This window comes from Melampsora larici-populina (assembly GCF_000204055.1).
Source record: "Melampsora larici-populina 98AG31 unplaced genomic scaffold MELLAscaffold_24, whole genome shotgun sequence".
NCBI classification, from domain to species: Eukaryota; Fungi; Basidiomycota; class Pucciniomycetes; order Pucciniales; family Melampsoraceae; genus Melampsora; species Melampsora laricis-populina.
Genome location: NW_006768788.1, coordinates 1,109,303 through 1,136,965, shown reverse-complemented (window position 1 = coordinate 1,136,965; position 27,663 = coordinate 1,109,303). Strand labels below are relative to the sequence as shown.

Here is a 27,663-nt window from a genome sequence, read left to right as displayed (position 1 = left end):
ATGTCAGAATTAAAATTAAACAGGTTAACAGAAGATAATCAAAGATTAAGAGAAGATTTGGCAAGATCTCCGAATCGATTAGAGTATCAGAAGCTAGTTCAAGAGAACCATCTCTTGTTCCTCTCTTGTTTTTGGAAATCACAATCTATGACTTTTTGGTTTTGGTTTTTTGATTAGTTTAATCAGATTTTGTAAAACTAGGGATTATTTAGTTCTTCTTTTGGGGGTCCATTAGGTCAAGGTGAAGATCCTTATGCTCCACAGGCTGATGCTGCTTGTTGTGATGTGATGTGAATTTATTCGTTCTTTTTTCTTTGACACTTTCTTCAAATCTTTTTTCATTGTTTTTTTTTCTTTTATTTCATTCACGTGTATCGTTTTCTTTCTTCCTCTTTTCTTTTGTTTATTCTGATGCTTTGATGTGTTGTTGTTTTCTTTGGAATCGTAATTGGATCTTTTTTTTGGCTTTGGAAAGAATCTTTTTTACATCTTCGAGTGGTCCCTTTCCTTCTTGAGGTTATCAATGTTCATAACTTTTTGAATGAGTAGATACATTTTCGTTTGAATTCAACATCGATTGGGTTTTCAAGAGAGGACTCAAATGAAAAAGGTTTGATGGTTTGACTTGCTCCGTTTCTTTTCTTCGTTCGTCTTTACAATTCGGGTTTGGTTTCTTTCCTTCCCTTTGGCTGCCGACGTGGTAGCGCGTTCTAAACTGTCCCTTGAGCTCACTACACTCCGAAGGCCTATACGATGCCTTGCTGCAAGTTTTCCACTGTCCATCACTTACAATAAATGAAAGAGCAAGTTTTGTAAAAAAAAGTGCCACGGTGAAGGTCCCCTTAACACACAAGTCTAAGAAACCCCATACGGTCAATGAAAAAAGGTGTTACATACTAACAAGTCCGCTCCATCGTCACAGCTAAGCGTGATGTGGCAAACACAGAATCTGTCAAACAAAACAGGTCTCATGTAGTTGGGGACTTGTGGCTTTCCACTTTGAGAATGTGCCCATAAAGTGCAAACTTCACCAACCAAAAGGTGAGTTGTGATGTGGTGGCTACAGGATCCGTCAAACAAACTGTGGTTGCTTTCCACTTTGAGAAAAGTGCTCATAACAGGCAACCCTGCAACACTGTGATATGCGGTTAAATAAGGTGAAATATCAAACCAAGACAAAAATTGTATTGGTGGATGTAGGTTAGGGAAAGTCTGTTTTCACAAGGCAGCTGGCCGCCCAGGGTCTAGTCCATCACTATTTGAAGGTGTCCTGGGACGCTTCTTTCATCATGATACGTATGGTTGGAGGGAGCCAACCACATTGTGCATAGCTGCAAAAAACACATTTGCTTTTGGCTTTTGAAACGAAGGTGCTTACTACAGGGGCTGCAGAGTAGGGTCTCGAATAATCCACCGGTGGAATAATCTAGACTCAGAGTGAACTTTCATTCATCTTCATTCTGATTCCTAGGTTTCAACTTCAGTCGCACCGGTGGCTGTACATACCACGGGGAACGACTGCCGACCTTGCAAGGAAGCAATTGGGAGCAATTGGTTCTCCCGACCCATGCTACAGCATGCTACCTCAAGCCATGTAGTCTATATTCAACTACTTAAAACATTTTCAAAAAAGACTGAACTGGAGCTGATTCCTGAATCTTCGTCTAACTGAGGTACAATGTATATATATACTGCCATCTTGATGACCCTCTCTCCCCTTCCCCCTCCTTTCGTACGCTTACAACTTGCAATACCTCAATCGACATTGATCTCACCGTTTTACTGTAACAAAGATGCTAAACGTCTATCCAAAGATCTTTTTTCTACTCTGTTCCCTGTTGATTCATGGCCTGAAGGCCGACTACTATTGCAACGTAGGGTATACAATTGACACAGACGGGGACCCAGGTATGCGATTTTATCCTCTTCACAATCTGCATCCTGAGCTAATGTGGGTCTGTATCGTGATCGATGACAACGAAAGTGTGCGAGTCGAGATACCCTAATACACTGAGGTACAAATGCCACAAGGACAGTTGTTACAGTGAAGGTGAGTAAATCTTTATTGCCTTTGATATAGAATCTGTGAAGCTGATCAGGGTTATCCGTTCTATGTATTTTAGTGTCAACAAATAAACCAATATCCATTACGATGTACTCATGCCAGCGCATCAGATCCAATGGGTCATTGGATCCCGCCGTGACGAGTCAAGATTGCACGACATATGAATACGATGCGTTTGCGAAGAATTATAGTCAGTATCTGGAGTCTTGAAGGCTGAAGCCCTTGTTCCTCATATAATGTCTTATTGAAGATCCCTTTCGCTCGTCTATTCAGATTGTGAAACCAACGACAACGTTTCTTATGCTTGCGCCGAATCGCCTACTGACATTGAGCCCATAAGTTAGTGATATCCTGTCATTCATCATAAGCTTGCCTAACTGAAGATGTGTTTTTTTCTTGTAGAATGCTCCAATTGCTCTTAATAGAACACAAGATCAACAGATACTTGGAAATCTCAGACTCGTAGCATCCTATGGAATAGTAAACAAAAAAAATCTCTTCCTGATTGATCAGTTTCAATTATACTCTGATTTGTAGGCTGTCATCTTAGATCTTGGTCAAAGTCAATTTATGTTGACTATTCACATCATGGTTAGATTTCCAACGTCCTAGTGATATGCATACACAAAGTTCTTGAGTGTTATACTATCTGTTTCACAAATCCGTGTTCCAAATCTCGTAGGTGATCAGCTAGCCTCTTGCTGGAGGCACGAGGCGCAAGACACATCCATGAAGGGAGTTACCTCGTAGGTAAAATAAGACCAAAGGAGACCAGAGTATACGAAATAAGATCCAATCCGGATCAAAGGAGATCCAAATACACGGAAGTGGGAAAAGGGAGACCGCGCTCCACTCATCAATTTGAGTAGAGATATACATACTGGTCCAGGAGCTTTTCCCCTTCTTCCGACTAAATTTCATCCTCCTTTACTTACAACTACACCACAAGGACACTCGAATGTCCTTGGGACGCCCGTTTTTCTTTGCAGGCGGACGGACGTCCTGACGGAGCGCTCTGCAAGACACCACCTCGGACATCCGAGGTCGGACTTCCCAAAAGGGCCGATAGGCAGCCCTGTGGAGTCCCTGGTGTGAAACCTGTGGGCATCGGTCACTGTTGTTGTGAGGACGCCAATAGCGAAAATATCCTAAGGGAAGCTTCACGCTACCCTTCAAGGATCCCTCCCGACAAGTTTGGGAGAAACGTCAGACGCTGTGTAGCTGACCGGCTTGAGGCATCTGGTGGACACTGTATAGGGTGTCATCAAGACATCTTTTTGTATGTTTCTTCACTATAAAACAATAGTAACATTTGGTTTTCGCTTTGATTTGATCAAGATAGTTGAGATGAATGGAATCATACATAAATATTCAATTTCTGCAGGTTGAGCTATGTAAGCATGCGACAAGAACACCAAATGAGATGAAAGGTAGAATAACATGGGGAGAGAGGACTAATGATAAACAATCGATGTACACTTGAAGACTATGCAGGGAAACAGAGAGCAAGAGGTAAGATGAAGACTTGATCAATTACAAGTAATCAAGTCTTTGCTCATACATAGATCACTCGGCATTTGAAGACATGAAGTCAATTGCTTCTGATACATCATCATCAGTGGGAACCCTAAACTTTTCGTCTGACTTGATGTCAAAGATTGTCTTATTGCCATCAAAAAACCCTTGATCAGTTGCTATAATAATCGTATCAAATCTGGTACAACCAAGCACAAAGTCAAAAATATGTCTCAATCTGCTAACTTACGCTCGACGATAAGCCCTTTTTTGACCACGAAGATTTTCAAGCTGTTGATCAACCCAAGCCCAATGCAATTGACCAGGACGGAGCTTGCGGTCGACTTGGTTGGTGTAGTTATATATCGCTGCCTCAATTCTCTGTAGGAAAAACAATATTGGCTATGAAAGAGTATGGAATCAAAGAGTTTTCAAAGAAAACTCACCAGATAAGCAAATCGAGCTTTGGCCTTTGAGTCCATCTCAGCCTCAAGTTCTTTTGCAGTGTGAGGATCTTGTGGATTAAAAAAATGATTCAACTGTAAAATCGTTTTTTTAATCAAAGAAGATCCCGGGTTTCACATGACAAGTAATAGAAAGCGAAAAGGAATGACTTACCAGTAATAACAATTCAGACAGCTTTGGAACCGGCTGCGCGGGTTCATCTATGTTTGCGTGAGTTACAAGCATATTGGTTAAGAGCTGAGATAACGAAGTTAGTTTGGGCAGTTGTTTCATGAGATCCGAAAGAAATGAACGTACAACAATCCTAAAGTCGTCCCGGACGTGCCTAACCTTGCCTCCAAAAAACTTCATGAACACCTCATGTTTCTTCAAATCAGTCAATGTAGTACCAAAATCTTGAGGTAAATTTTCGGATTTCCATGAGTCGGATTGGCTGATGATAGCGTTCTACATGTGTAGAAAAGTGCTGAGCTGCTGAAAAACATATGAGTATGTACATATAAAAGAGACGTACCATAGCAACCTTTTCAAATGATCTTTGTATGGGCTTTTTGTGGGAATCGACTCGGTAGGTGTAAGATTCCATTGTATGGTCTCGCAAGGTCTCGCGTATGATCTTGGTTAGTCGGGTCTGGGAATGAACAAATTTAGTACACGCTACTTCATTTAAAGTAACGTGCTTACCCCCAAATCAGCGGCAGGCTTCCAGGTGCTAGCAGATCGAAGTTGTGACACTACGTTATCCATATCTTGACGGGTCTTCTGCAATAAGCAGATGGATGCGTGATATTGGTTTTCAGAACCAGTGATCTAAAACAATACCATGGTAAGTAACCAGGGTGACATATTGATGGAAAGGTGCCTCGCCGAACTGATTCGAAGTGCTTCTGGTCGATGTTTAGAATCGAGGTCAAATATATCAGCGAGCTGATTCCATTTGGTTCAATCTCCTGGGGCCATAGGTAGATTTGTTGAAGGGATTTTGGGGTGCGCAGCCATAAAAGGGTGTTGACTGGTGCGTTCGGAGGGAGGTGTTTGATCTTTCGGAGACGATCAAGGGGATTCGTCGTCTTTTTGGTTTTGGAGATCCATTTCATCATCATCATCGTTTTGTTCTTTGTTCCTACCGCCTAAAGGAAATGTTAGGAAGACTTGATTACATGAGCAGTACAGGAAGTTGATACCTTGGTTATTAGTCTGGATTTGAGAAGTATCGGAACCAACAAATCTCAAAGAGGCGGGAAGCGCATCGGCCCTTAAAGCTTCATCAATCCAAAAAAGATTTGAGACCAAGATACAACTGAGAGTAAGTGAAGAACTTACGTGGCGAAACTGAACGTGAATCACGAGTTCGCAAGTTTGGACGCTGGGATTCACGAAAAGGCATGACAAATGCTGAGTGTTGAAGAGGTGAACAAAAGCGAAAGAAGTGATAAGTTCGAAGTCAACAGAGGTCGAACTGTGAACAAAGATGATGTGGCCACTTTTGATTTGGTCAAACCCGTTCAGTCATCAACTTGTCAAAGCGTGGTTTAATGAACAAATGTGCGTGCCATCACTGTCACATGTTCTCCAGTGCACCAAGCTCGCAGGCTTGATGGACTTGTTATTGATCTATCGATAAGCCAAAACGATCAATAAAAAGAATATCGTCAAAGAGAGGTCAAAAGGGGGCTTTTTGGTTTATAAACCACTCGTTTGAAGTGGTTCCAACCCTTGATTTGACTGGTAAAAGAATATTGTCAAAGAGTGTTCGAGAGTTCAAAAGGGGACTTTTTGGTTTATAAACTGCTTGTTTGAAGGGGTTCCAACCCTTGATTTGACTGGTAAAAGAATATCGTCAAAGAGAGTTCAAGAGTTCAAAAGGGGACTGTTTGGTTTATAAACCGCTCGTTTGGAGTGGTTCCAATCCTGGATTTGACTGGTTTTCAGGTACACTCTTTATTCATTCTCTGAATTGCAATGGTCTGGTTAGGAAATGGACATGAAACTGATTCAAATCTCAAACAACGCTGGGTCAATATCTTCACGTGGTACAATATCTTCATGTTTCCTTTTCTTACCTTTTGTTTTGGCCTTTTGGTTGTTATCCTTGTTTGCTTTGTCTTGTTTGGCTTTATCTTTCTTTTCTTGACTATTTTTCCAATTATTGATACCCATCTTAATGCATTCCTCCCATTCTTCGTTTGTCCATTGAGTGTATTCAATGTTTGCAACAGCCCTATGATCTTCAGGTGAATATAACGCACCCGAGTTCAAGATGTACTCATCAACGGGTTTATGAACCATCTGATATGGAGATTTGACTGGCATTTGTCCGTCGTGTCTTGGTGGGCTGGATAGTGGCTGACAATTGAGGAGATGACAATTATGCTGGACGTTAAGCACACACCTTATCTTCTGTGAAATAAATGGTGTCATTCAAGTCCATAATTGGAATGTCCATTCAGTTTGAAAGACATACCTCCACAGGAATCCACATACTTTCTGGGGTAACAGTCAAACCTTGAAAGCCATAGAAATCATCAACATCCTCATTTAAACGACAGGCCTTCACCTTTGCCAATAATTTCAAACTATTCTTGTAGGTACCTTGCCAGAAGCTTTCGATTTTACCAACTTTAGGAGTCTCTTCCCCCGGTAGCACAAGGAAAACGAAGTTGTCCATCCTTACACGCTGGCTAGATCAAAGATACAATACTTTCTTTTGTAACCAGCCAAATTTTGGGAACGCTTCTTTAATATCACTTGGTGGTAAGCTCTCATTGATGTTGCCTACAGGTGAGAATGAAAATGATGGTATTAGATGTTTTGCCAAAAAAGAAGGTTCGTGAAAGGGAGTATCACAAACCTTTCATTGAAATTGAGCCTTGTGAATTCCATGTTTGATTATAAGCCAAAGTATCCCGGACCCATTCATTATTCAAGAATAAATTGAGTACTTCTTTTCCTGCTTTTGCTCGGCACTGATACTTCTCATCCCAGAATGAGCCACCAGATAGCAACATTTGCATCAGACATGCACAAAGAAAGGTTGTTGCAATGTGTAAGCCTGGACCGTGACGGTTCGAATGAATTGAAGCTAAGCGTGTTACACCGTTAAAGCCTTCGTTTTTTTCAGTTGCAACTAAACGTAATGGGCCAAACCGTTTGATTGATTCTACTAAGTGGACTAGCATATGGAACTTCGGTTTGTTTGTCCACTGTGCCGTCCATCGGATGATGTGACCAAGAAATATATTGACCAATATCTTCAGTTTTTTCTCGTAAGAAGAAAAGTTGGTAATGGAGGTTTGAAAGATAAAGGAACAAAGATGTGCTAATGCCGTCCACATACGTCGTCGCTCGTAGGAGATATGTTCATACAATACAAAAGGTATTGCTTGTATGACCGTTCGAAAATCTTTTCCCACTAAGCTCTGGTAGAATTGAGTCATTGTCTTGGGTTGAATTGGTGGAACTTTGAGGCCGGAAGTATTGAACGATTTCCATCGTGCCAAAATTGAAGGCAGAGCTGAATCCGGAATACTATCCATAGCATCCTTCAACAAATACTTGATAACCCCGAGTAAAACCACATGGAGAATCTCCACAGGTGTATCTTTATGTGCGTCAAACCCTGATATAATTCCATCAGATTTATACTTTAGAAACAAGTAAGAAATGGACAAATTGAGAATCATACCTTGCAGCCGCAAAAAGGGGTTGAACAGATGTTCTCCAAATTTTTCATTCAGATCGTCAAACATTTTTTGAACCTCTTCATTTGAATATTCTTTATCTTGGTGTAGCTCATGAAACCACTCAACAAATTGAACTTTCATAGTGTCACGAATTCCATAATCTTTTGCTTTCTTCAAGAATTCAGTGTATTTTTTTGGATTGCGAAGAAGGTTCCAAAGTTCAACGGTTTGTGCCTTTGTCACATCCCAATCTCGCGGTCTAGGTCCTCCCTAAAAAGATTACAACTATGTCAAAAATATCCAGCTTTTTTTATAATTGCAAAATACACATACCTCATCTTGATTTAAACCCACAAAGGCTCGAGTATATTTAGCATCTTGTTTCTCAGCAATTGTTTCAACACTCAACATACATATCCGACAAGGGTTCAATGTAATTGAAGGGTTTGTTGTGTTTGAGATCTCCGCGTGCATAGGAGAATCACCAAGATGACAGAGAGGAACAATCATGACCAGGACATCCTCCTTCAGAATTTCGTTGTAGGTGGAAAATCCCTCGGTTTCAAGTGTGCTACATAAGTAGAGAAACAAGTGAAAAGTAAGCGTTTTTAATTGATTTGAAAAATTGTTTAATAAATGAGTACTTCAATTCGTCTACTACGTGATCACCAAGTTCCAGAGCGCTCAATTTATTTGAGGTAGCAAGGAAGTGAATGTTGTACTCCTGATTCGTCATTCCAGGAGGTAAACCGGATAATGTGAAATAATAACTCATGTGTTTATTCCACTTTTTTGAAACATTTCCGGAAGTATCATCTGAATATAGTGTGATAGGGACGTGTCGAATCACTTTACCATTTGCTTTAGTTCGCCATGGGTTCGGCAGAGGTATCTCTTGGTACTGATCACCATCAAGATTACGTTCTGATTGTATACCGTACCAAAAGGATCAGACCAAACAGGAAGTGTCAACAGAAGGAAGTGTAAAAATGAATCATGTATGATACATTACACCTCCACATTGTTCTTCCAGAGAAAGACCATTTTCATCTTTTGAATCTATGAAAGTTTTTCTAAGAGAATCAATTGAAACTGTAACTAGAAAGGGAGAATCAAACTCCTGGTGTGAATCAACAACAATTCTTATTCCATGATTAACACCCTGAGGTACAGTTGAAGGTTTTAAGCATTTGGCGTAAGCTTGGCCCGCCCGCTGAAAGAAGAAAATTGGCACAATCCACTCTCCTGTAGTTCGACACACTGGCTTGTAAAGGAAGAAGTGTCTGTTAGGAGAAGGAACCATTTGTACTCTCTGGCTCCGAGAGAATCCTTCCAGCCATTTTTTAGATTGTGATAATCTGTTGATCTGAACATCTATGTTGTACTCAGGAATAAAAACTAAGTGCTTTGTGACTATAGGATTTGCAAGCTCCTGATAGCACATTTAATTATCAGCCAGGATCGGAACAATATGAGGGAAATTTAAAAACAACACAACACTTACCTGAGCTATGATTTCCTTTATACTCAGTCCGTAACATTTATTTTGAAGTGAACTTTCCCATCTGACAACGTTAAGACCTAAGCGCGTACACAATTTTGATTGCAAGTTTCGTAGAGTCTTGTATGCAGGTATGACGACATTAAACAAACAAAACACAAAGCGACCTCGCTCGTACTGCTTTTCAGGAAGAATATGACGACCTGACCCCAAGAGAACCAACCCCGCGATCTGCTTTCAAAAGGGATCAATATAGAATCAATACATTGTTACATTCAATTTGGAAGGAAGGAGATTAAACACCTCTTTTTGAAAGGGATACCAGTCAGAATCAAAGGATTCTTTCTTTTGATTATGACCTGTTTGTTCAGGTTTTTCAACCGTATCATCATTAGAATCGGATATTGACTCTTGTGAAACAGAGTCGGTCTGGCTGCACTGGATATCTTCTAGTCGTTTTCGTAGAATTGTTTCGAAGTCGAGCTGAGGAAGACCTGGAAAGTCTTGATCATCTTTGGAGCGATCGGAATCCCCGTCATCATCGTAAAGGCCAGCTATCATCTTCATCAACGTCTCAGTATAACCGACAGAAGTCGGCTCAGGTGTGTTTATGTTATCATCTTCCTCAAAGCCCAGGAATTGGGGTGCATCATTATTGGGCTCATCGTCATTTTGAAGGAATGAGCCTAGATGACGTTCATTCTCGCGGTTTCGAGCCTCTGATGCTTCCTCATCAGCCACCATAGCCTTGTGAGTTTCCGAGTTTTTATGACGAGATGTGTCTTTCATTTTTCGACCTTTGCACAGGATACACCAATATTGAAAGCCACCCTGTATCGGTGTGCGTTCAAAATCTATATACATGTGTCTCAGAATAGCAAGAAACCAAGATATAAGATACAAAAACAACTAACAGAGATCTACAATAGCTTTGGGCAAAGCCATGATAAAAGGAAAACCGAGATGTGATGTGAAGACGATGGAAAGTTGAGTTTAACTAAAAATGGACATAGAGAGTCATGAGTTTGTCAGCAAACTATACGAACAAACACGGAGACTTTGATCTCATAACGTACCAAGTGTTGTATTGCAAGGATGAGAAGGTTGATTCGCTATCGGAGAGATTAATAGGCAGATGATGGCTGAGCGACACCGTTCCGGTATCTTGCTGGGACTACAAAGCTGATATTCACCGCACAGCATAGCCGGACTGGGGATAACCGGGGGATGTCACGTCACAGCTGCCTGGGGTCCTGAGTGCGGAGCACCTTGCAGATGTCCGAGGTGTGCCTTGAGGACAACCTCAATTGGACTTCGGTAGGACTTCCATGTATGCTGAGGGCACATCGGAGTCCTGGCCTTGACATCCGCACAGCATCTGAAGGAACCGCCCTTGGATGTCGATGACGTGTCCTGACCCGGGGTGCTGACCCGATCATCCAATCTGGGACGGTCCGGACATCCTCCCGCACAAAACGTTCTTTGTGGTGTAATCCTCCATTCTTCCTCACTAACCGCTAATTACATTATTGAATATTATCAACAATTTATAACTCTTTAACTTAACTAACCATTTTTTATCCTCCCACCCACCCGAAAAATGACTATGTATAACAGGAAATTCTAGGAGGTAAGCAAAAGGCAAGATATTGGGAAACAGAAGATCAGGAGGATCTCTCCCGACCAAAGGAGAGTTCTCACCAACAAAGAGATCTCTCTGGTTAACACCTTTTGTGAACCTCCTCCACTACTAGGTCCCGCGGTATGGAGAGTTTGCGAAAGAACTATCCCTGCAAGCGGAGACCTAACTCACGCTATAAAAACTTTTCCTCACCTAGAAATAATGTAGGCAAGGGAAAAACAGTGTCCTTTATGAAATAAGATAGGATGTTATAAATTGTAATGGACCTAGTGAGATCAGATCATAATGTCATGGGGAACCGGATGTTGTTGATTGTCAGACTCAGAAGGACGCACAAAGTATGAAGGGAGGACACAATAATCGAATCACATAATTGCAAGTAACATAAAATGTTTACCTAACAACAACAGTAGCACGAGATGGAATAAAAGAATTGATTCTTCTTACAATACTAGATAATAACGAGGATGATATTCAAATAAAGTGATACATAATTTTTTTTAGAGTTTGATGATCAAATAGCGCATATTGAAGATATTTCATTTTCAAAATACAAGAGAAAGATCAATAACAACATGGAACTTGAGTAAGAAGACCACCATCGATAGGGATCACAGCTCCAGAAACATAAGTTTGGAATCCGCTCTGAACATTTGTAAGGATCAAAACAAAACATTTTAGACAAGGGATTTAAGAATTAAAGAGAAAGGAAGATGACTTACACATAAGCAGAGGATTAAAGTGCTGATATCTTTTTCGGCACCAGCTCGACCGGCTGGAACTCGTGAGATCATTTCTTTCATAGATGACATTGATTGTTGATCTTTTCCATGTTGATTCTTGTCTCCACCTGGGACTAAGAATCAGATACAGAAGAAGAAAAAAAGAATAAATTGAATTAAAAATGTATACATAATGAGATTAAACAAATCGACAGGAAACTTACAAATTCCAGGAGCAATGACATTACAACGAACATTAGTTCTAGCCAAAAGAGTTGATAAAGTCTTTGACATATGAATGATGGCAGCTTGAGAAGCAGGTTCGATAAGACCTTCGGAAAATTCACGAGAAAGACCAGCAACACCAGCAACATTGATGATTTGAGGATTATGAGACGAATTACCAAGTAAAGGTAATAAAGTAGCAATGACGAAATAAGTTCCAATCACGTTGGTACGTAAGACGTCTTCAGCTTCACGTTGTCCTTGTTGTAAGAGAGCTTGAGAGATGGATTGAAGACTATTGCCACCAGTTGGATGGATCGATTGTCCTTGCATTTTAACTGCATTGATCTAATTAAGATGTATAAAGAGCCAGTTAAAAGTCAGATCGGATTGATGGAAAGAAGAATACTAGAGAAATCAAAACTTGAGAACACGAACCAAGAGATCGATTGATTTTTCTCGTTTCTCAACTTCTTTCTTCATCTTCTCAACCCCATCTTTAGTACTTAAATCAGCCGGGATGGGAATGAGCTTAGCACCTTCAGAACATCTACCTTTATCCATAGATTCAAACTCTTTACAAACTCTTTGAAGACTTTCAACATGACGACCAACTAAATAAACACGAGCACCATTTGATACAAGAGCACGAGCAATCATAGAACCTAAACCTGAACTACCACCAGTGACTACTGCAACACGACCATCTAAATTGAATAGATTGGTACAATGAAGGTCTGGTTGGTTATCATGTTGATGACCATTGCCGGACATGGCGCGATGACCATTGCCAGTAGAATGACCATTGTTGTTTTGAGACATGTTTAATTTTTGATCTTAGAGAAAGAAAATGGAAAAGTTTGATAGAATTGGTTTGCTAGATAGAACTGTAGATTGGTGCGAAGATGGGATTTCCAAATGGTAGGAAAGAGTGTGACTTTATACCTTTGAGGAAATGACTCACGAATCCCATTCCACTGGGTGAACTTGAAGTCATGGTCAAATGTCTTGAATCCAATTACATAATCTTAATCCACATTCTTGAACGATTCACATGATCTTCTTTCGACTTGGCTCTTAGATGCTTTGGTCTTTGAGTTGGCTTACGAAAGTCATCAACACTTTCGAATCGAATCAATCTCTCTTTCTCTCTTAATCTATAGCTCAAGTCTTATGATGAATTCGACTTACACCCCAAACTTTCTGTCAGGGATCCTCTACATGAACTTCTTGATCGTTTTCTCTGATTTATGATTTGGAATTCAAAAGAAAGAAAGAGATGATCAGATGAACCGGCAACTTCGAGAACTTGATCTTGCGACAACTTGAGAACTCAATTCGGTTCGTTTAGAATTCAAAGACAAAGTCTCTTTTCAAATCAGTCCTTTTCTCTTACATCATCAAACTGTTCGGTTATGAGTTATCCGAATCCGATCTTTGATTTGATCAAATCATCATTGAGAATGAAAGTGAGAATCGAATGAGGATTTGAACTTTGACAATTCACTCAAGAATCTACTGATCAAAAACTTCAGTCTTGGCTAAAATAAGAAAACGTATATAGTTTGATCTATTCTCAACTTTATTCATGATCGATGATCTATTCGAAGTTGATGTGTGAAAACCTGGCAAGATGATACCCGAAAACCGGCTCTTCCAGACTCACTTGCTGCTTGGGTTAATTGAATGCTGTGAAGGTACCCTAACATGTTTCGCTCGTAGGTAAACTGGTGATACGCAATTCTTGGTTTTGATTCGTGAAAAACCTTGCAATTTCTCTTTTCTAATTAGAGAGTGAGATATGGTCAAGAGTGGTGGTTGATTTGAAATTAGATCACTTCTGATCATTGACCAAAGAAATTTCTAAACTGATAAGTCGTATCGATTTGGGGCCCGAGGTCTGATTCTTGCCATTTCGATCACAGCGCCGTTTCCAAGAACAACAAGAGCCTTGAAGAGAAGACCCCAAAATTATGGAAAAATCGATTTCGAATGCCTCAAATGAAAGTTAGAGGGAAATGGGTTCACAGAAATTCAAGCCATTTGAAGCTCAACCCTAGGATGGCAAGTTGAATGGATCAGCTCTCATCATAAACCCAAGTAGCGTACCAATAAATATACATATCATTCAAGGATTCTTATTGTACTGGTGAAAAAAAGTGGTCATATAAATCAAACTGAAGTTATCTTCTGGGTATTCAATACTTTTAGAAACAATGTGGAAAAGTCGTGTCATTCAGATATTCAAATCAGTGTATTTGTTCGAGGCTTTTGTCAGACAGAGCAATAAGCGTTGTAGACGGCTCACTCGTTTGAACTTTGAAGTCAAGCGTCCTGGTCCGCTCTATCTTCTGAAAATGGTATGAGCACGACATATTTTGAACTTTGGCAAAGGCGATTTGAGAAGGTCATGTCAAACAGGCTAGGAACCAGATCACTGAGCAGAATTTGCTGAAATGACTTGAATGTTGAGTTATGCAGTATGATGTTTGGCTCAATAGCCAACAATTACCCTGATAGGTGCTCAACCATCCTCAGTGTCAACAGGCAGTATAGCTTCTTGGTCAATACGAGAGGTTTGTCACTCTTCTTACGAACCATACAAATATGGTCAACAGGTCATAAATGAAGTCCTGCAATCGATACCAATATCTAATTTATCAAGATCACTATTGGAGCCAGGACTAAGAGAATGGATACCATATCATATTTGCACAAGTCAAAGCCGGCGATCAGGGCAGATGAAGTTCCCAAATCGGTCCATTGACACCATTTTCAAGAAAGGTTTCTTCCTAAGCTCATAAATATAGGAGATAGCCAGGAGTCGAAAGGCTTTTAAATCGGTAAGGCGAGTCCATTTCACCACTGTCAAAAGCAACACCGACTGATGCCCATACTGATCGGAGTACCTTTTTGAAAGCCAGGTAAGGTATTCGGCTCAAGGCGTCCTTGGAGATACGACGTGGTTGACAATGAATTGGACGATATCTATGGTTGGTCCTTCGGTTTTTTGACTGTTAAGATTTCAATGGGAGGACCACATCAGTAAAAAACATCCATCCCGTTATTGAGACCAGTGATATCACATCGCAAGAGGATCTGAAACTGACCTCCGTATTTAGACCGTGAGGTCCTTCTTCCTACTACACCTGCAAAGTCCAAAGCCCCACGAATGATCTTATACCTACGTGAGAATTGAATTAGGATCAAGACTTGAAGTTTTTATACCCAGGGCCCGAACATCTCCGTAGTATATTTATCGACTTACCTCAACCCAATCAAATCTTGCGTTCGTCCACCACGTACCAAAACGACTGAATGTTCTTGTAAATTGTGACCTTCTCCTTGAATATAAGCAGCAATAGTCTTGCCATTGGCTAATTTAACTTTAGCCACCTTTCTAACAGCCGAATTTGGTTTTCTAGGTTTCATTGTATAAATCTTAGAACAAACTCCTTTTCTTTGTGGACAACCTTCTAATGCAGGTGTTTTGACTTCTTTGATTGGTGATTTTCTACATCCTCTTATTGTTTGATTTATTGTTGATGAGTTTATTTGAGTGTTAGAAAATGATCGGAGTTGGTTGACTTGAGATTGGCATGATAGGATTCTAATCCATGTTGGTGTAGATGAGCCGATCAAAGAACGAGGTAGAATTTGTTCCAGAGAAGGTCGAAGAGAGAAAGACGAAGGAGTAAGTGAAACCAATCGTTTGAGCTGGTTTGCCATTGAGTTTTTGAGAGATCGTGAATGAGATAAGTTGTGAGATGAGTCCTTCTACTTTCAAGTTTCGATCCGGTTACAATACATAAATTGGTTCAGAGTTCAAACCTAACCGCGAAACAGTGTTTTGTAAACTACAGTTTATGCACCCGGCGCTTTCAAAATTATCCTCAGCGGACCACATTACAGTCAACTCCCTCTAAGTTGATATCCCTGTAAGTGCATAATTCTCCATGTGCATAGGATTTTTTGCCACCAAAAGGGGGTTTTCCAGCCAAAATGAGGTCTACATATAAGTGCATATTCCTTTAATTGCATGCAAAAACCACCCGCCAAACTGTATGTAATTAAAGGGAGTTGACTGTACAAAGCTCTTGTTTTTTCAAGTTTTATAAGACTGATGAATTTGAGTTTTTTGTTGTTGTAATTACATACCCGGTCTTTGGTTTTGTGCTTCTGGCTGTCACCCACCATAATGAAAAATTCTGACCAAAACATAGCTTCCTTGCATTCCTTGATGTTGAGGTTTCCTTCCAATCCTTGGGTACTAGTCACAAAGGTTATCATGACATACACACAAGTTGATATGTTGCAAGGCCCTTGGCCATTTTGTTCAAAGACAATCAAGACTTGAGTACTGATAAGTTGTTTTCAGTGTAGTAGTGTGCTATATTTCTTGGTTGTCCTTAGAGTAGCTTAGAACTCCCATTAACATTATTGCACATCAATCCCAATATGTTTGCTCAAATTATTGTCCCTTATATGTATCTGATTGTGTCTATGGAAAATGAATCTCTTTCCTTACATATTGGAAAGAGAGTAAGTGACCTTTCTTAGAATCACCATTTTGACCATCTTACTGGTATCACTCAACAAACATATTAGAAATTCCATTAGATCAATCATTAGAGCCTTTGAGCTTACCTATTGTTTTCTCACATCAAATTTTACCCCACAAACCTTTGCGTATAACTACAATAATTCTCTCACCACCTTCCACCAGTCTGAATTTTTTTCATTTTGATCATTTCTGCTTATTGGTTTGAGGTTTGCAAAGTCTGCATACCTGAGCTGTTGGAGAAGAGTGCTAATAACACACACTATATTTATAGGTACTAGAGTCTTCTAAGTCATTTACACATCTGTCTCAAGCACAACCAGCAGATATAAATATCTAAAAGATTAAAATTTGAGAATTCTTGGGTTTTGGCTCCAATCAAAGCTTCATTTAAGCAGCCAATCAAAGGAAATGCCAAGAGCCAAAATTTGGCTGAGGAGTAATAGTATCTCTTGATTGCCCTTTTCTATGAGGGGCATCCAAGCTCTACTTAATGTTCCTGTGGTGGGTGCGGAAAAGAAATCATCCCTTTTGGGCACCCAAAAAACTCAAAATATGGGGTGGGCGCACCCCAGAACCACACCTTAGAACCTGTTTCAAGCTTTTTCTTCCATTCTTGGAATTTATCCTGCTGTCCTTACACCCTGCAAACTCCAATCAGGCCAAAGGAAAAGACCAAGAATGTAAGTTGATACATTGAAGATGATGCGTCAGATTGAGATGGATTTTCAAGCCAAAAACCCAAGTGGCCTATCTACAGTCAAAATCCCAAAAGATTAAGCTCCAAAAACAAAAAACCAACAGATTTCAAATTCAAATTCCTTGAACAACTCCAAGAATCTCAAGAAAAAGTTTTTTATGATGATTCAGCAGAGCTCAACAATATTGCAGTCAAGGAACAAAGTTATATAAAATTGTGACTGACATTGCTTTGTCCAACAATTCCAATTCTGATAAAGTATTTACAGATATTGTGGTAGTGGATACTGTCAGATCAAAATCTCGAAAAGATTCTCTCCAAGGGTTGGAATCCAAGGATACCTCAGATGTTTCAATCCCAGGTAAATATGTTGGCAGTGCAAGAACAGAGTTAGACCAATTGATAGAATTACAGCAAATGTACAACACCCCTGAGATAAGAGAGGAAATATCCTCCTGGTACTTACAGAATTACAAACATAACCATGAGAGTGACTGGGCCAACACTTTTTTTTGAAATCAACATCACACACAACACCCTACGGGGTTGCTTTGGCGTAAAATACAAGTTAAAGACAATGTAGAATAAGACACTAATAATGTAACAATAAAGATACTAAAGGATATAATAGTATAAGTGACAAACCACTAAACATGTATAGATAAAAAAAATACAAATAAAAATAAAGAATAAAAATTCTTTGCTATCTGAACTTATAACCAAACAACTCATCACACAGGAGAGAAAAAACATAAGAAAACAACATAACTGCAAAAACATAAAAATAACAAGCCAGGTAAGTATAATATCATCTCGAAATAACTTCTACACCACCAGGATTTCTAACAGAACACAATAGGGTGGAGAGGGAGGGCTTCAGAAAAAAAAGGAACTAGAACTTTAAGATATCTTTTAGGAGATACTAGGTTGAGAATATTGGAGGAAAGTGAAATAGGTAAAAGGAAAAGATATGATGATGATTGGAGTGGTAAACAAGTGATGTCATTTCACCACCAATTTTTTTGATTCTAAATAAAAAACCAACCCGTCAATTACATCAGACTTTCCCGAAAACCTATTCATTCCCCAAATATTCCAATCAGTAAGTAACTAGTTACCTACAACTAGAAATATCCTCCTGGTACTTACGGAAGTACAAACATAACCATGAGTGTGACTGGGCTAAAACTTTTGTTTGAAATTAACATCATACACACAACACCCTCTCCGACCCGCCTGCAAAGAACATAGGCTTTAAGAGTGGTGAAGAGGGGAGGAGAAGTTAATTCAAAGCACAAAAATACCAGCACCAATAAGGTTGTTAGTTTGTGAGGTAATCCCAAATATGCAGCAAAGAATATATACTAGAAGGGTCCATCTTTGAATATAACAACCAATCTTCACACAGAATATATTTTTAAAAAAAAAAAAAACTAGAGAAAACTCACTGTTACTGAAAAATAACCAAAGCCCCTACATGACTTGATTTCCCAATAACATGATTTTTTTGGAAGTCTTAAAGCAGCATGGCCTCTTATATAAATACAGAAGGCTTCAGAAGACCAACAACCAATAATTTGAATGTATAGATGTAGCGCCACCAGACCTCAATGAATGCCCCAAAAAAGATTTGTCGAATATATCATAAAAGCACAAGCTACAGGACACCTTCAAAGCTGAGAAGTGAACAGACTACATGACCTACACCTGCCCAAGACATGCCCTGGATGAGGTCATCCTCTCAGGCACGGTTGGAGGAAAGACCTTCTACAACTTTCACAAAGTGATGTGAGGAATCGTATCTGTCTTCTGTTTCGTTGTCTCATCCTCCAATCTTGTCCTCACAGTTTTCTCCCTTGTTGGTGCTCTCTTTCTGTGGTAAGAACCTCTTGTGAACCCGCTAGATTTCATCTCCCACCCCCCCGGTGGTTGGAAGGGTTTCTTGCCCGTCTCTTGAGAGACTAGTTTGTGTAGAGCCTTGCAAGAAGGAAGCTCGTAGAAGCTTCCTCAGGCTCACGAACTCTAGGTTCCTCCCGTAGCACGTCTTCCTCTCCCTGGACTCCTTCTAGGGCAAGGTAGACAATTGCACCCTCATAAACCTAGAACCTCTGCTCAGGATAGTTAGATCCTGTGTAAGAAAAAACCATCCCTCCAAGCTTGGAGAGAAAAGCGCATGGATGATAGTCTCTTTTTGATCTCCTGTTTTTTTTTTAGTTGATAACAGTGAAACTTGGTCCAAGGACCTTTGATTTATTTACAATGATATTCTTGATGATCAGGAAACACTTGACAATCCGATAATTTACAAATAATCTTATGGAAGCCAATCACTCCATCTTTGGTATCCACACGTTTGATAAAGCTTGGGAATAGAGGTATCCCTTGATACATCACTCATAGTTCTTTTATTAAAGGTTTTTTGTGATGAGATAATAAAAAAATCTGTTTAGCATTTTTAATAATTTGATTTTTTTGAAAACTTGATGATATGTAATTTGATTGTAATGATATATATATAAGAACTTGAAGGTTTCAATTTTAAATCAAAATTCTTTTTTTGGACGGGGTTTTTGTTTGAGACATAGATCAGCTAAGATAAGCCCAGACTAAAGCCCCCTCAAAAGAGTGGAAACCAAAATTATGGCTTGGCAAGGCATCTATCACTGATCAGTATTCAATTTCAAGTGGTGGGTGTGGCACAAAAAATGTCCCTTTTAGGCACACACATAAAGTTGAAACATATGGTGGGTGCACCCCAGCACCAGCTTTTAGCTTTTTCCTCTGTGCTTGGACTTTATTGGTCTGTTCTTACACCCCAACACCTCCAATCATGCCAAAGGACAAGACCAAGACACCATCCGACTGGATTGTGAGGACCTCCACAAAAGACCTTGAATCCTACACAAATATGAGATATTATGTGAATAAGTCACAATATTCACCATTTTATTAGCAATAGATTGTGATGTAACCAAGAGAGATCAACCAAACCCAATCCATTCAGATTTTTTAAACCAATCTGAACCATTGTGATATTGACACAATAGGACAAGGTATTCAAACCAATTTAATCTACAGATCTCCATCCATCATTCAAGTTAAGATGACCAATATACTACACAAAGTTGATGATCTAGATTGTCCTAATAAATTGTTTAAGGAATACAGCATGGATAAATTTGGTTATGAATGGGGTTCAGAGTTCTTTTTCAGGTGATGCAAGGAGACATAAGGAAACATTAAGAGGATCATGATGAAGGAGTGGCTTTGATTTGAAGGGTGCCTGATGATGTACAAGAGCTTTGCAAACATATGCTCAGGAACATGTGGTGGGTGCTGACTGAATTCTATGCACACATCAATTTCAGGTCAGAAGAACTAGATTTACCTGATTTTTATTACTCGAAATTGGAGGCTTTGTGTGTCTGATTGGAGTTTTTGAGCAGGATGCAATCTTTGAAGATTTTGCTGGAGGAGCCTTTGAACTTTCTTCACAATTGAGTATCAATGGATCAACACAATTTAATTCATCAAAAACTCTGGTCAAGATTTTAGATGTAATAATATGAAACCATCAAGCAGTCAATTTGATGCCAATAACCATTCTCTTGAGAGACTTACTAGGGCAGTTCAAGAAGTGCTTTCACATCCATTGTTCTTTGAGTACTTGAGATTATAAGTATAATTATAAGTTTGCAAACCACCTCGAGAGGTGGTTCACAGTTTTGCAATCACTCAGTTAGCCTTACAGTTCTTATGACTGTGAGGTCCAAATGATGAAAAAAAGTTTACCTTGCATTTTTTGCTTTTTGTGGTGCAGCTGGATGTGAAAGTTTGTTCTCATCAGGTATGAATTAAGTTGCCAAAAACTACATAATAAAACACTGAAACAAGGCATTTAACTTCTCCAAGGCAAGTAAAAAAGGGCAGACAACCAAAAGAGAACTGTTGGGCGCTGAAAAAAAGAAACATGAGTGTTGGGAAACAGTGGCCCTGTTTTTTACAAGGCCCTGAAACTTGATTTTGGAGTGTTTGTGACTGTGTGATCAAAAGATTTCAGGAGCAAGCAACCCTGAAAAACCTGTTGTGACTCTGTGTCATGCTGCTTGCATTTCTTGACTTGAATCAACCTACAGTTAACACATACTGGAACTTGTTCATCTTTGTTACAACTCAAAGTAAGATTTTTTCCAAATTCTTAACTCATTCAAGTAGCACTTTAGATCAAATAAGTATGGATTGTGAATCAGAGGTGTTGTTCTTGGTGAAAATAGCATTTAATTGAAGCTCTCCATCCAGTCATATCTACTCCTATTATAAGTATAGCTATCTGTGCATGAAAACCAAGCACAAAAGTGTGGTGTGGTCCACATTAATTATTTTCGGATATGTGCCATGTGTCAACTCTTCCATCTTATCATGTAGTCATCAGTAAAAGCTTGATCAGTCCCTAACCTTGACTTTTTTTCAGTATGACAAGAGTTCAGATTGTGGTAGGCTTTATCTTTTTGCTGAAATCATGTTTTAAACACCAATGTTCTTTGGTCAGTCCAATATCCAAAATGTATCAACCGGTGTTACTCCTAGAGGTCTTGATATCATTCAGATTTTTCTGGTGGTACAATATATTGGCAAAAAACTAATTTAAGTTGATCAAAGATGTAGTTTTTTTGGAGGGTGGGGTGGGGTTTTTGTGATAGATGGTGTAGAGGATTTAGGGTTTTTTCTTTGAGAAGGGATGTGGGTTGTATTGGATCAGTTCTTTTATTTTTTAATTTTTAATGTATAGGTGGTTTGGAAAGATAGAGTTGAGGAAATCAGATTCATTGGTTATAGGTACAACTCTTTTTATATGTTGGACATTGAGAAAAGAAAATGAAGAAGTTCAAAGTTCAGTTGTTAATGGGATCTAAACACAGCCAAGAGTGGATGTTTTGGGGGGTTTTAGTGGTACATTACCTTTGAAGTTGAATCTTCTTCAAGGTTATGGGTATATAGTCCGTGTTCATGAAACTTGATTTGGTGATCGAATTGACGGTTTTGAAGGTTGCGACACCGTAACGCAACATATCGGTCCATATGCAAGGCATCGAACCCCATCGTGATTTGGGTGCACAACTTTGCAAAATCAGTTGGCGATCATGGATGGCGAGTCCTAGAGGATGTAAATATCATGTAAGGGATCATTGAACACGAGAAAGGCAAAACAAGTCATGGATCTGATTTCTTGGAATCAAGTACGAAGACTATGTAAAGGCTCTAGGCTAGGTCACACTTTATCACCTTACAAGACAGGTCCCTCTCACTTTCTCTCAATCCTTCTTCAGGCTCAGTTATATGAATGATGTCAAATTGCTTCATTACGATCCAAAAGAAAATTACAAATCAGAAAGAAACCGAATAGAGAAAAACACAAACGAGGAAAATAAGGAAAAATAAGACAAATCAGGCCAGATACATAGTAGGAAATTATATGAAGCATTTTGTATTTTAAACTTTTCAAAAAAGATTTCTATTAGGTACATACTCAATTCTTCTGTTGAGTCATCAACAGAAAGAATTTTCAAAATCGAAATCAAGATTTAAAATAGATTTTTCGAGATTCAAACTAGTAAGATCGGTTGTAAAATCATCATTTTCTTCTAAACAAGATTTCACAATCTCAAAACTGATATCTGAATGATAGAAAGAGTTTTGATGATTGTTATTAATTAAACTGAACGGATCTTTGAGTTCTTCTACAGGTGTTGGTAGAGAATGAGTATTCTGAGCGCTCGAATAAGATGAATGGATATTCGAAGAGGGTGTAGATGGGAGAGAATAAGTCTCATCAATTGTAAAAGACTCTAAACGTCTTTCTTGAGAGAAAGGAAGAGTGATGGTGAAAGATTCATCGGCTTCTTGTCGATCTTCATCTGTCATCAAATTATCCAAGATTTCAGACCAATGAAGTTGTCCTTCAGTATCTTTGAGATTCTTTGAGCTAGATTTTGAAGGTTTCGAATTCGAAGAAGTTGTCGTGTTGAAAGATGAAGAGGATGAGGTAGTAGCCAGTGTACTAGAAGTAGAAGATTTCAAAGTCTCTAAAATTTGATGTTCGAGAACCAACTCGTTGAAGATATCAAAGTTGGAAGATTCTACTAAAGTAAGAGGCATGAACTCTATTGATGCCATTTTATCAGTTTCTTGCCGTAACTCTTCCTCCGCTTCCTCCCAATCAGAAGCGGTCATTAAATTGTCTAAGATTTCAGTCCAGTGGAGTGTTGGGTTCGGTTTCCTTGAAATCAATGACCGAGGGGTGAAAACTGGTGAGTTATGAGTGATTGAGGCAAGTTCGGAAGTCGAAATTGAAGGGGTCGAGATTGTAGATACTTGATGTTCAGCAAGTAACTCATTGTAGATAAAAAAAAATTCAGATTCGTCTTCAGTGAGCGGGATGAAAGAAAGGGTTTGATCAAATAAAGTTGTATTAATTAATGGTTTGATTTCTTTCTTTAGCTCTTCTTCTGCTTCTTCCCAATCAGACGCCGTCATTAGATCATCTAAGATCTCAGTCCAATGAAGTGTTGGTTTTGATTTCTTTGAGACTGGTTCAGGAGTGGCAAAAAGTTGTGATTTTGAATGTGATCTTTTTGTTCCTTGGGATGAGTTTGGAACGAGTGAGGGAGACTTGGAGGTAGGAAGTGTAGGGGCTGAGGTTGTTGAAACACTGTGTTCGGCGAGTAACTCATTGAAAATGTGAAAGTTTTCAGATTGCTCCTCAGTGAGCGGGATGAAAGAAGTTGTTCGGTTGAGTGAAGTCGAAGTAGGATCAACTTTGGTGACAAAAGCCAAATCCGAAGTGCAATCTTCATCCGAGATCAAGATTTTTGCAAGTCTTTGTCGACGAACAGGACGCTTTCTTTGGGAAGGTAGCGCAACACAAGGGGAAGATTTGATTGACTTTTCTTCTGAGACTTCAGACTATTAAATACCAAAAATGTCAGCAAGAAAGCAACAAGTGGAAAACCACGAAATATGAAAGTCGACAAACCTGATGGGTTGAAGTCGAATTCCATGCGATCAGTTTTGGACTTTTACAAAGACTGATGAGGAGCAATTCATAGGCATTCTGTTATGAGAAACAATGAAGAAAATTAGCTGACTGGTCATTGATCAGATGAAGAAGCAAAAGAAAAGCTTACCTGCTGTGAATTGTCCGATGATGCACATGCGACTGTGGCGTTGTGAAGTGCTACAGCTCTCTTCATGACAAACCAAGGATCAAGTCCAAATCGTGCAGGCAAGTTAAGGCCGAGCAAAAGGTAAGACATGTTGATTATAGGAAGGTGAGTAATTATGAGATGGATTGAAGAGATTGAAGGATGAAGATCGAGAAAGATCAAGATTTCTGAGATTGGATTGGATGGTAGAAGATAGAGTGATGTGATGATGCAGTTGTGGAAGGTTTAAAAAGATTCAGATGATGGGGATGCAAAGTGCGGAGTGAGAAGTGGTTGGGAAATGTTATCAAAAGATGTGAATGATAGAGGATGAGGAGAAGGAGAACTCGGAGAGAACGACAGATATTTATACCTGTCTTCTGCTTGAGATTGTGTCCCGGTCTGCTGAAAGAATGCCTCAAGGCACAGAAGCAAGCACGTTCCTGATGGAAGTGCCGTTGTCGGCACGGGACTTTGTCCATGTTTGCCGCGGCCGAGCAATTTTGGTGATCTCTTCAATCACAAAATATCATCACGAACTGAAAAAGTTCGCAATTCGACTGAAATCACTTGAATCTGAAATCATCCAAGCAATCACATCAACAGTGTTTCACAAAAGATCACGTATCACACTGATCAAGTGAGCCTTGGATTTCTTTCACATCCACCAGTGCACTTGAGTCACTGATGAAAATTTCCATCTTGACCGGAAATAACGTCCACAATTTCGGCTCGTGACTTTTACGCGTCTCCAGCAACAAGTTGACCTTCAAATCATCACAGATTGATATCGAATGCAACCGTTATTCGAGTCAAAATCACCACGTACATGATGTTCCTGTACCAAACCCCCGATTCGTTCGTGTGGCTGGTGCTGACAAATTAGACAAAGCACAGGCTGACGAGCGCTTCAAGCTTTCAATTGCTTCGGCCCGCGTGAAGGAGTGCATGATGACTCTGAGCGAAAGTCCCTGATGGGAGTTTTGCTGAGCTTTGTCTTCGGCGTTGTCACGGGACTCTGTCATATCTTGCCACGGCCGAACCATTTTGGTAGTCTTTGCAAACACAAACTTTTATCACAAACTGAAAAAGCTCAGCAGGTGATTGAAATCACTCGAATCTGAAATCATCAAGCCGATCACACATTAGCAGGGAACAGATCACATATTGCACTGACCAAGTACCATTAGAATATCTTTCATGTCCAATGGTGCACTTGAGTCGCTGATGCCAATTTGCATCTTGACCAGAAATATCCATTCTACAAATCTCGTTAGATGTGAGATTTTTTCTAGTTTATATACCTCACGTGATATTCTCCTTCCTAGGCCTATGTATTCGTAGGCTGAGGGAGGAGATGTTTGGGGGAGCCCGGTCCCGGGTGCGCGCTCTGTTTCATCACGGTTAAACCTTACCGGACGACTGAGCGGGCCCCGTTTGTGGCTCGCCAATTTATGCGGGCGTGGCAATTAGAGTTTGGTGGCTCAGGCAATCAACACCCCATACAGTGAGGCTCGCGTCAAGTCTCAACTCGTTGAGCGTCCCGTCAAACTCTATGCGAGTCTGACTTGTTTGTGCTCATTTTTGGAGGGTTAGCTCTGTATTTCACTTTATTGGTTCAAAACTTTGGGTGTACACCATTTTAACTCTCTGGAATTAATACGGGATTCTGTATATCTCGGCTGTACTCTTATCTGTTCCTCCGGTCGATGAGCCATAGGAAATCTTTTGTATCTTCCTTTTCTTTTTCCCCAAAGCTTTTAAGGTAGACATCCACTGCTTTTGATTTCCACCTACCAACTTCCATGATTTTCTCTTTTTCCCATCCTAGGTTGAACCTCAGAGATGCTCCACCCACTCGGAAAGAGTGACCCGACCACTCTCCCGTTTGTACGCTGTGTTTACCCCACACGTTTTCCATCATTTTGGTGAACTTCATTCTCGATATCGTCTGCCGTTCGCCTTCTACGTTGTATGAGAAAAGCAGGGCTTTCCCATCGTTTTCCTTGTGTTCTTTGTTCACCCATCTCCTCAGTGCCCCCACTGGGTCCAGTACCGAGTTCTGTTAAGTCATTCTTTTCTCCGACTTCCAGTTAGCATGGGTCCTACAATCGTTTCACAATTTGTTCTTTTGCGTACCTTATGAATTGTGGTTTGCCTGGCTTCGCTGTCTTGGCCTTCCATACCCTTAGGATAGCGATGCCGCCCTTTTTCGTCTCTTTGAAGGACAGGTCTTCTAGTCTGATAGCGCCTTCTAGAGTCGTTTCTCTTACCAGCTCGCCGAGTCGTGCCATTCCCCAAAAGGCGCAGAGGGCTATCGTTATCGCGAGGTCGTGTGCCTTAGATTTGTTATTCAGCTCCGCTATCATTTCGAATAATTTCTGGACTCGAATCGGCTTCTTCTCTTTTTGTTCTCTCTTCTCTCCCAACAGCTTTCTTTTTTCCTCGCTTCTTGCTGTCGACTTCAGTAGCCAATCTACTGTTTGTTTATCCAGCTCCAGTTGTTTCAAATGTTTTGCTACTTGCCATGCTTTCAAACCCGCCAGATACTTCTCCACCGTTTTCGCCTTGATCTCCCTATTCGGGCATGACAACTTCTCTACTTCAGACGGTCCTGCCCAAACCACTAATCCGTACACATCCTTTCCCTCTATTGGTTCTTCCGCGTTGAATACCTGTCCTGTGCTTTCTACATAGGCTTTGAATTTTTGTACTGCACTTCCATAGCTTTTCATTGTGTTGTCTGTCCACGCGCCTTTCACCAGGTGCTCCGACACCGGCTTTCTCCAACTCTCTTCACCTTCGCCGTCTTCATTCCTTGTAACTCTTTCAAAGGTTGCGCGTCCTTTTCTCGTAGGCTTCTTCTGATTCGTACTCGACATATTTTGTAAGATGGGTCGGGATTTCCGGTTTTTTGTGGTGTTTCTGTTTCTTTGTTCCTCTGTCACCTCTTGACAGGACGTCAGCGTTGTTGTCACCCGTCCTTACGTATCTTTCTTCTATTTCACAATCAAGGTAAGCTAATTCTTTTTGAATTAATTTCCATTCGTCGTTCACTGATCAATCTCTAGACTTCTGATTACGTATAGCCGCTTCGGTCCCGGTGTTGTCCGTTAGGACCAAAAACCTTCTCCCCCTTGTTTCAATTGTGTTTTGTATCATTTTGAGGCCCATTCTTACGGCGACAGTCTCTAGCCACGCTATTCCGCGTTTCACACCCCTCTCATCCACTTTGTTCCAACTGTCTTTGAGTTTCAGCTGTGTCCACCGCTTTCCCACGATCACCCCTATCCCAAAGCTCGTGGATGCATCACCAATCCACCCGATGTTTTCGACTCCTTTCTTGGGGAGCAATCTGTGGTTCTTGAAGTTTGTTAGTACT

At 40.1% G+C, this 27,663-nt stretch overlaps 7 protein-coding genes across 7 annotated transcripts; 2 read left to right on the top strand and 5 right to left on the bottom strand.

Annotated features, from left to right (window-relative positions):
- MELLADRAFT_88105 (uncharacterized protein) lies at positions 1-177 on the top strand (the record flags this gene model as incomplete). Its single annotated transcript, XM_007411273.1, has 1 exon — positions 1-177. One exon carries the CDS (start codon positions 1-3, stop codon positions 175-177), a length of 177 nt encoding a protein of 58 aa, XP_007411335.1.
- Positions 178-1,793: 1,616 nt separating this feature from the next.
- Positions 1,794-2,487, top strand: MELLADRAFT_107695 (uncharacterized protein; the record flags this gene model as incomplete). Its single annotated transcript, XM_007411274.1, has 5 exons — positions 1,794-1,908; positions 1,985-2,050; positions 2,124-2,255; positions 2,339-2,404; positions 2,468-2,487. The coding sequence occupies 5 exons, from the start codon at positions 1,794-1,796 to the stop codon at positions 2,485-2,487; spliced, it is 399 nt and encodes a 132-aa protein (XP_007411336.1).
- Positions 2,488-3,631: 1,144 nt separating this feature from the next.
- Positions 3,632-5,432, bottom strand: MELLADRAFT_107694 (uncharacterized protein; the record flags this gene model as incomplete). The annotated part of the gene is made up of 7 exons (XM_007411268.1): positions 3,632-3,727; positions 4,027-4,119; positions 4,199-4,282; positions 4,560-4,676; positions 4,730-4,855; positions 5,270-5,307; positions 5,369-5,432. 7 exons carry the CDS (start codon positions 5,430-5,432, stop codon positions 3,632-3,634), a joined length of 618 nt encoding a protein of 205 aa, XP_007411330.1.
- A 6,015-nt stretch (positions 5,433-11,447) lies between these two features.
- On the bottom strand, positions 11,448-12,556 carry MELLADRAFT_27999 (uncharacterized protein; the record flags this gene model as incomplete). The annotated part of the gene is made up of 4 exons (XM_007411267.1): positions 11,448-11,516; positions 11,594-11,727; positions 11,818-12,166; positions 12,257-12,556. Coding segments are annotated over 4 exons (852 nt in total), but the record flags the coding sequence as incomplete, so codon positions are not given.
- Positions 12,557-14,638: 2,082 nt separating this feature from the next.
- MELLADRAFT_48850 (uncharacterized protein) lies at positions 14,639-15,547 on the bottom strand (the record flags this gene model as incomplete). The annotated part of the gene is made up of 3 exons (XM_007411266.1): positions 14,639-14,832; positions 14,929-15,002; positions 15,087-15,547. 3 exons carry the CDS (start codon positions 15,545-15,547, stop codon positions 14,807-14,809), a joined length of 561 nt encoding a protein of 186 aa, XP_007411328.1.
- Positions 15,548-22,626: 7,079 nt separating this feature from the next.
- On the bottom strand, positions 22,627-24,392 carry MELLADRAFT_64221 (uncharacterized protein; the record flags this gene model as incomplete). Its single annotated transcript, XM_007411265.1, has 4 exons — positions 22,627-23,137; positions 23,276-24,042; positions 24,113-24,190; positions 24,264-24,392. The coding sequence occupies 4 exons, from the start codon at positions 24,390-24,392 to the stop codon at positions 22,627-22,629; spliced, it is 1,485 nt and encodes a 494-aa protein (XP_007411327.1).
- Positions 24,393-24,813: 421 nt separating this feature from the next.
- On the bottom strand, positions 24,814-25,522 carry MELLADRAFT_107690 (uncharacterized protein; the record flags this gene model as incomplete). Its single annotated transcript, XM_007411264.1, has 3 exons — positions 24,814-24,857; positions 25,111-25,308; positions 25,459-25,522. The coding sequence occupies 3 exons, from the start codon at positions 25,520-25,522 to the stop codon at positions 24,814-24,816; spliced, it is 306 nt and encodes a 101-aa protein (XP_007411326.1).
- Positions 25,523-27,663: the final 2,141 nt, after the last annotated feature.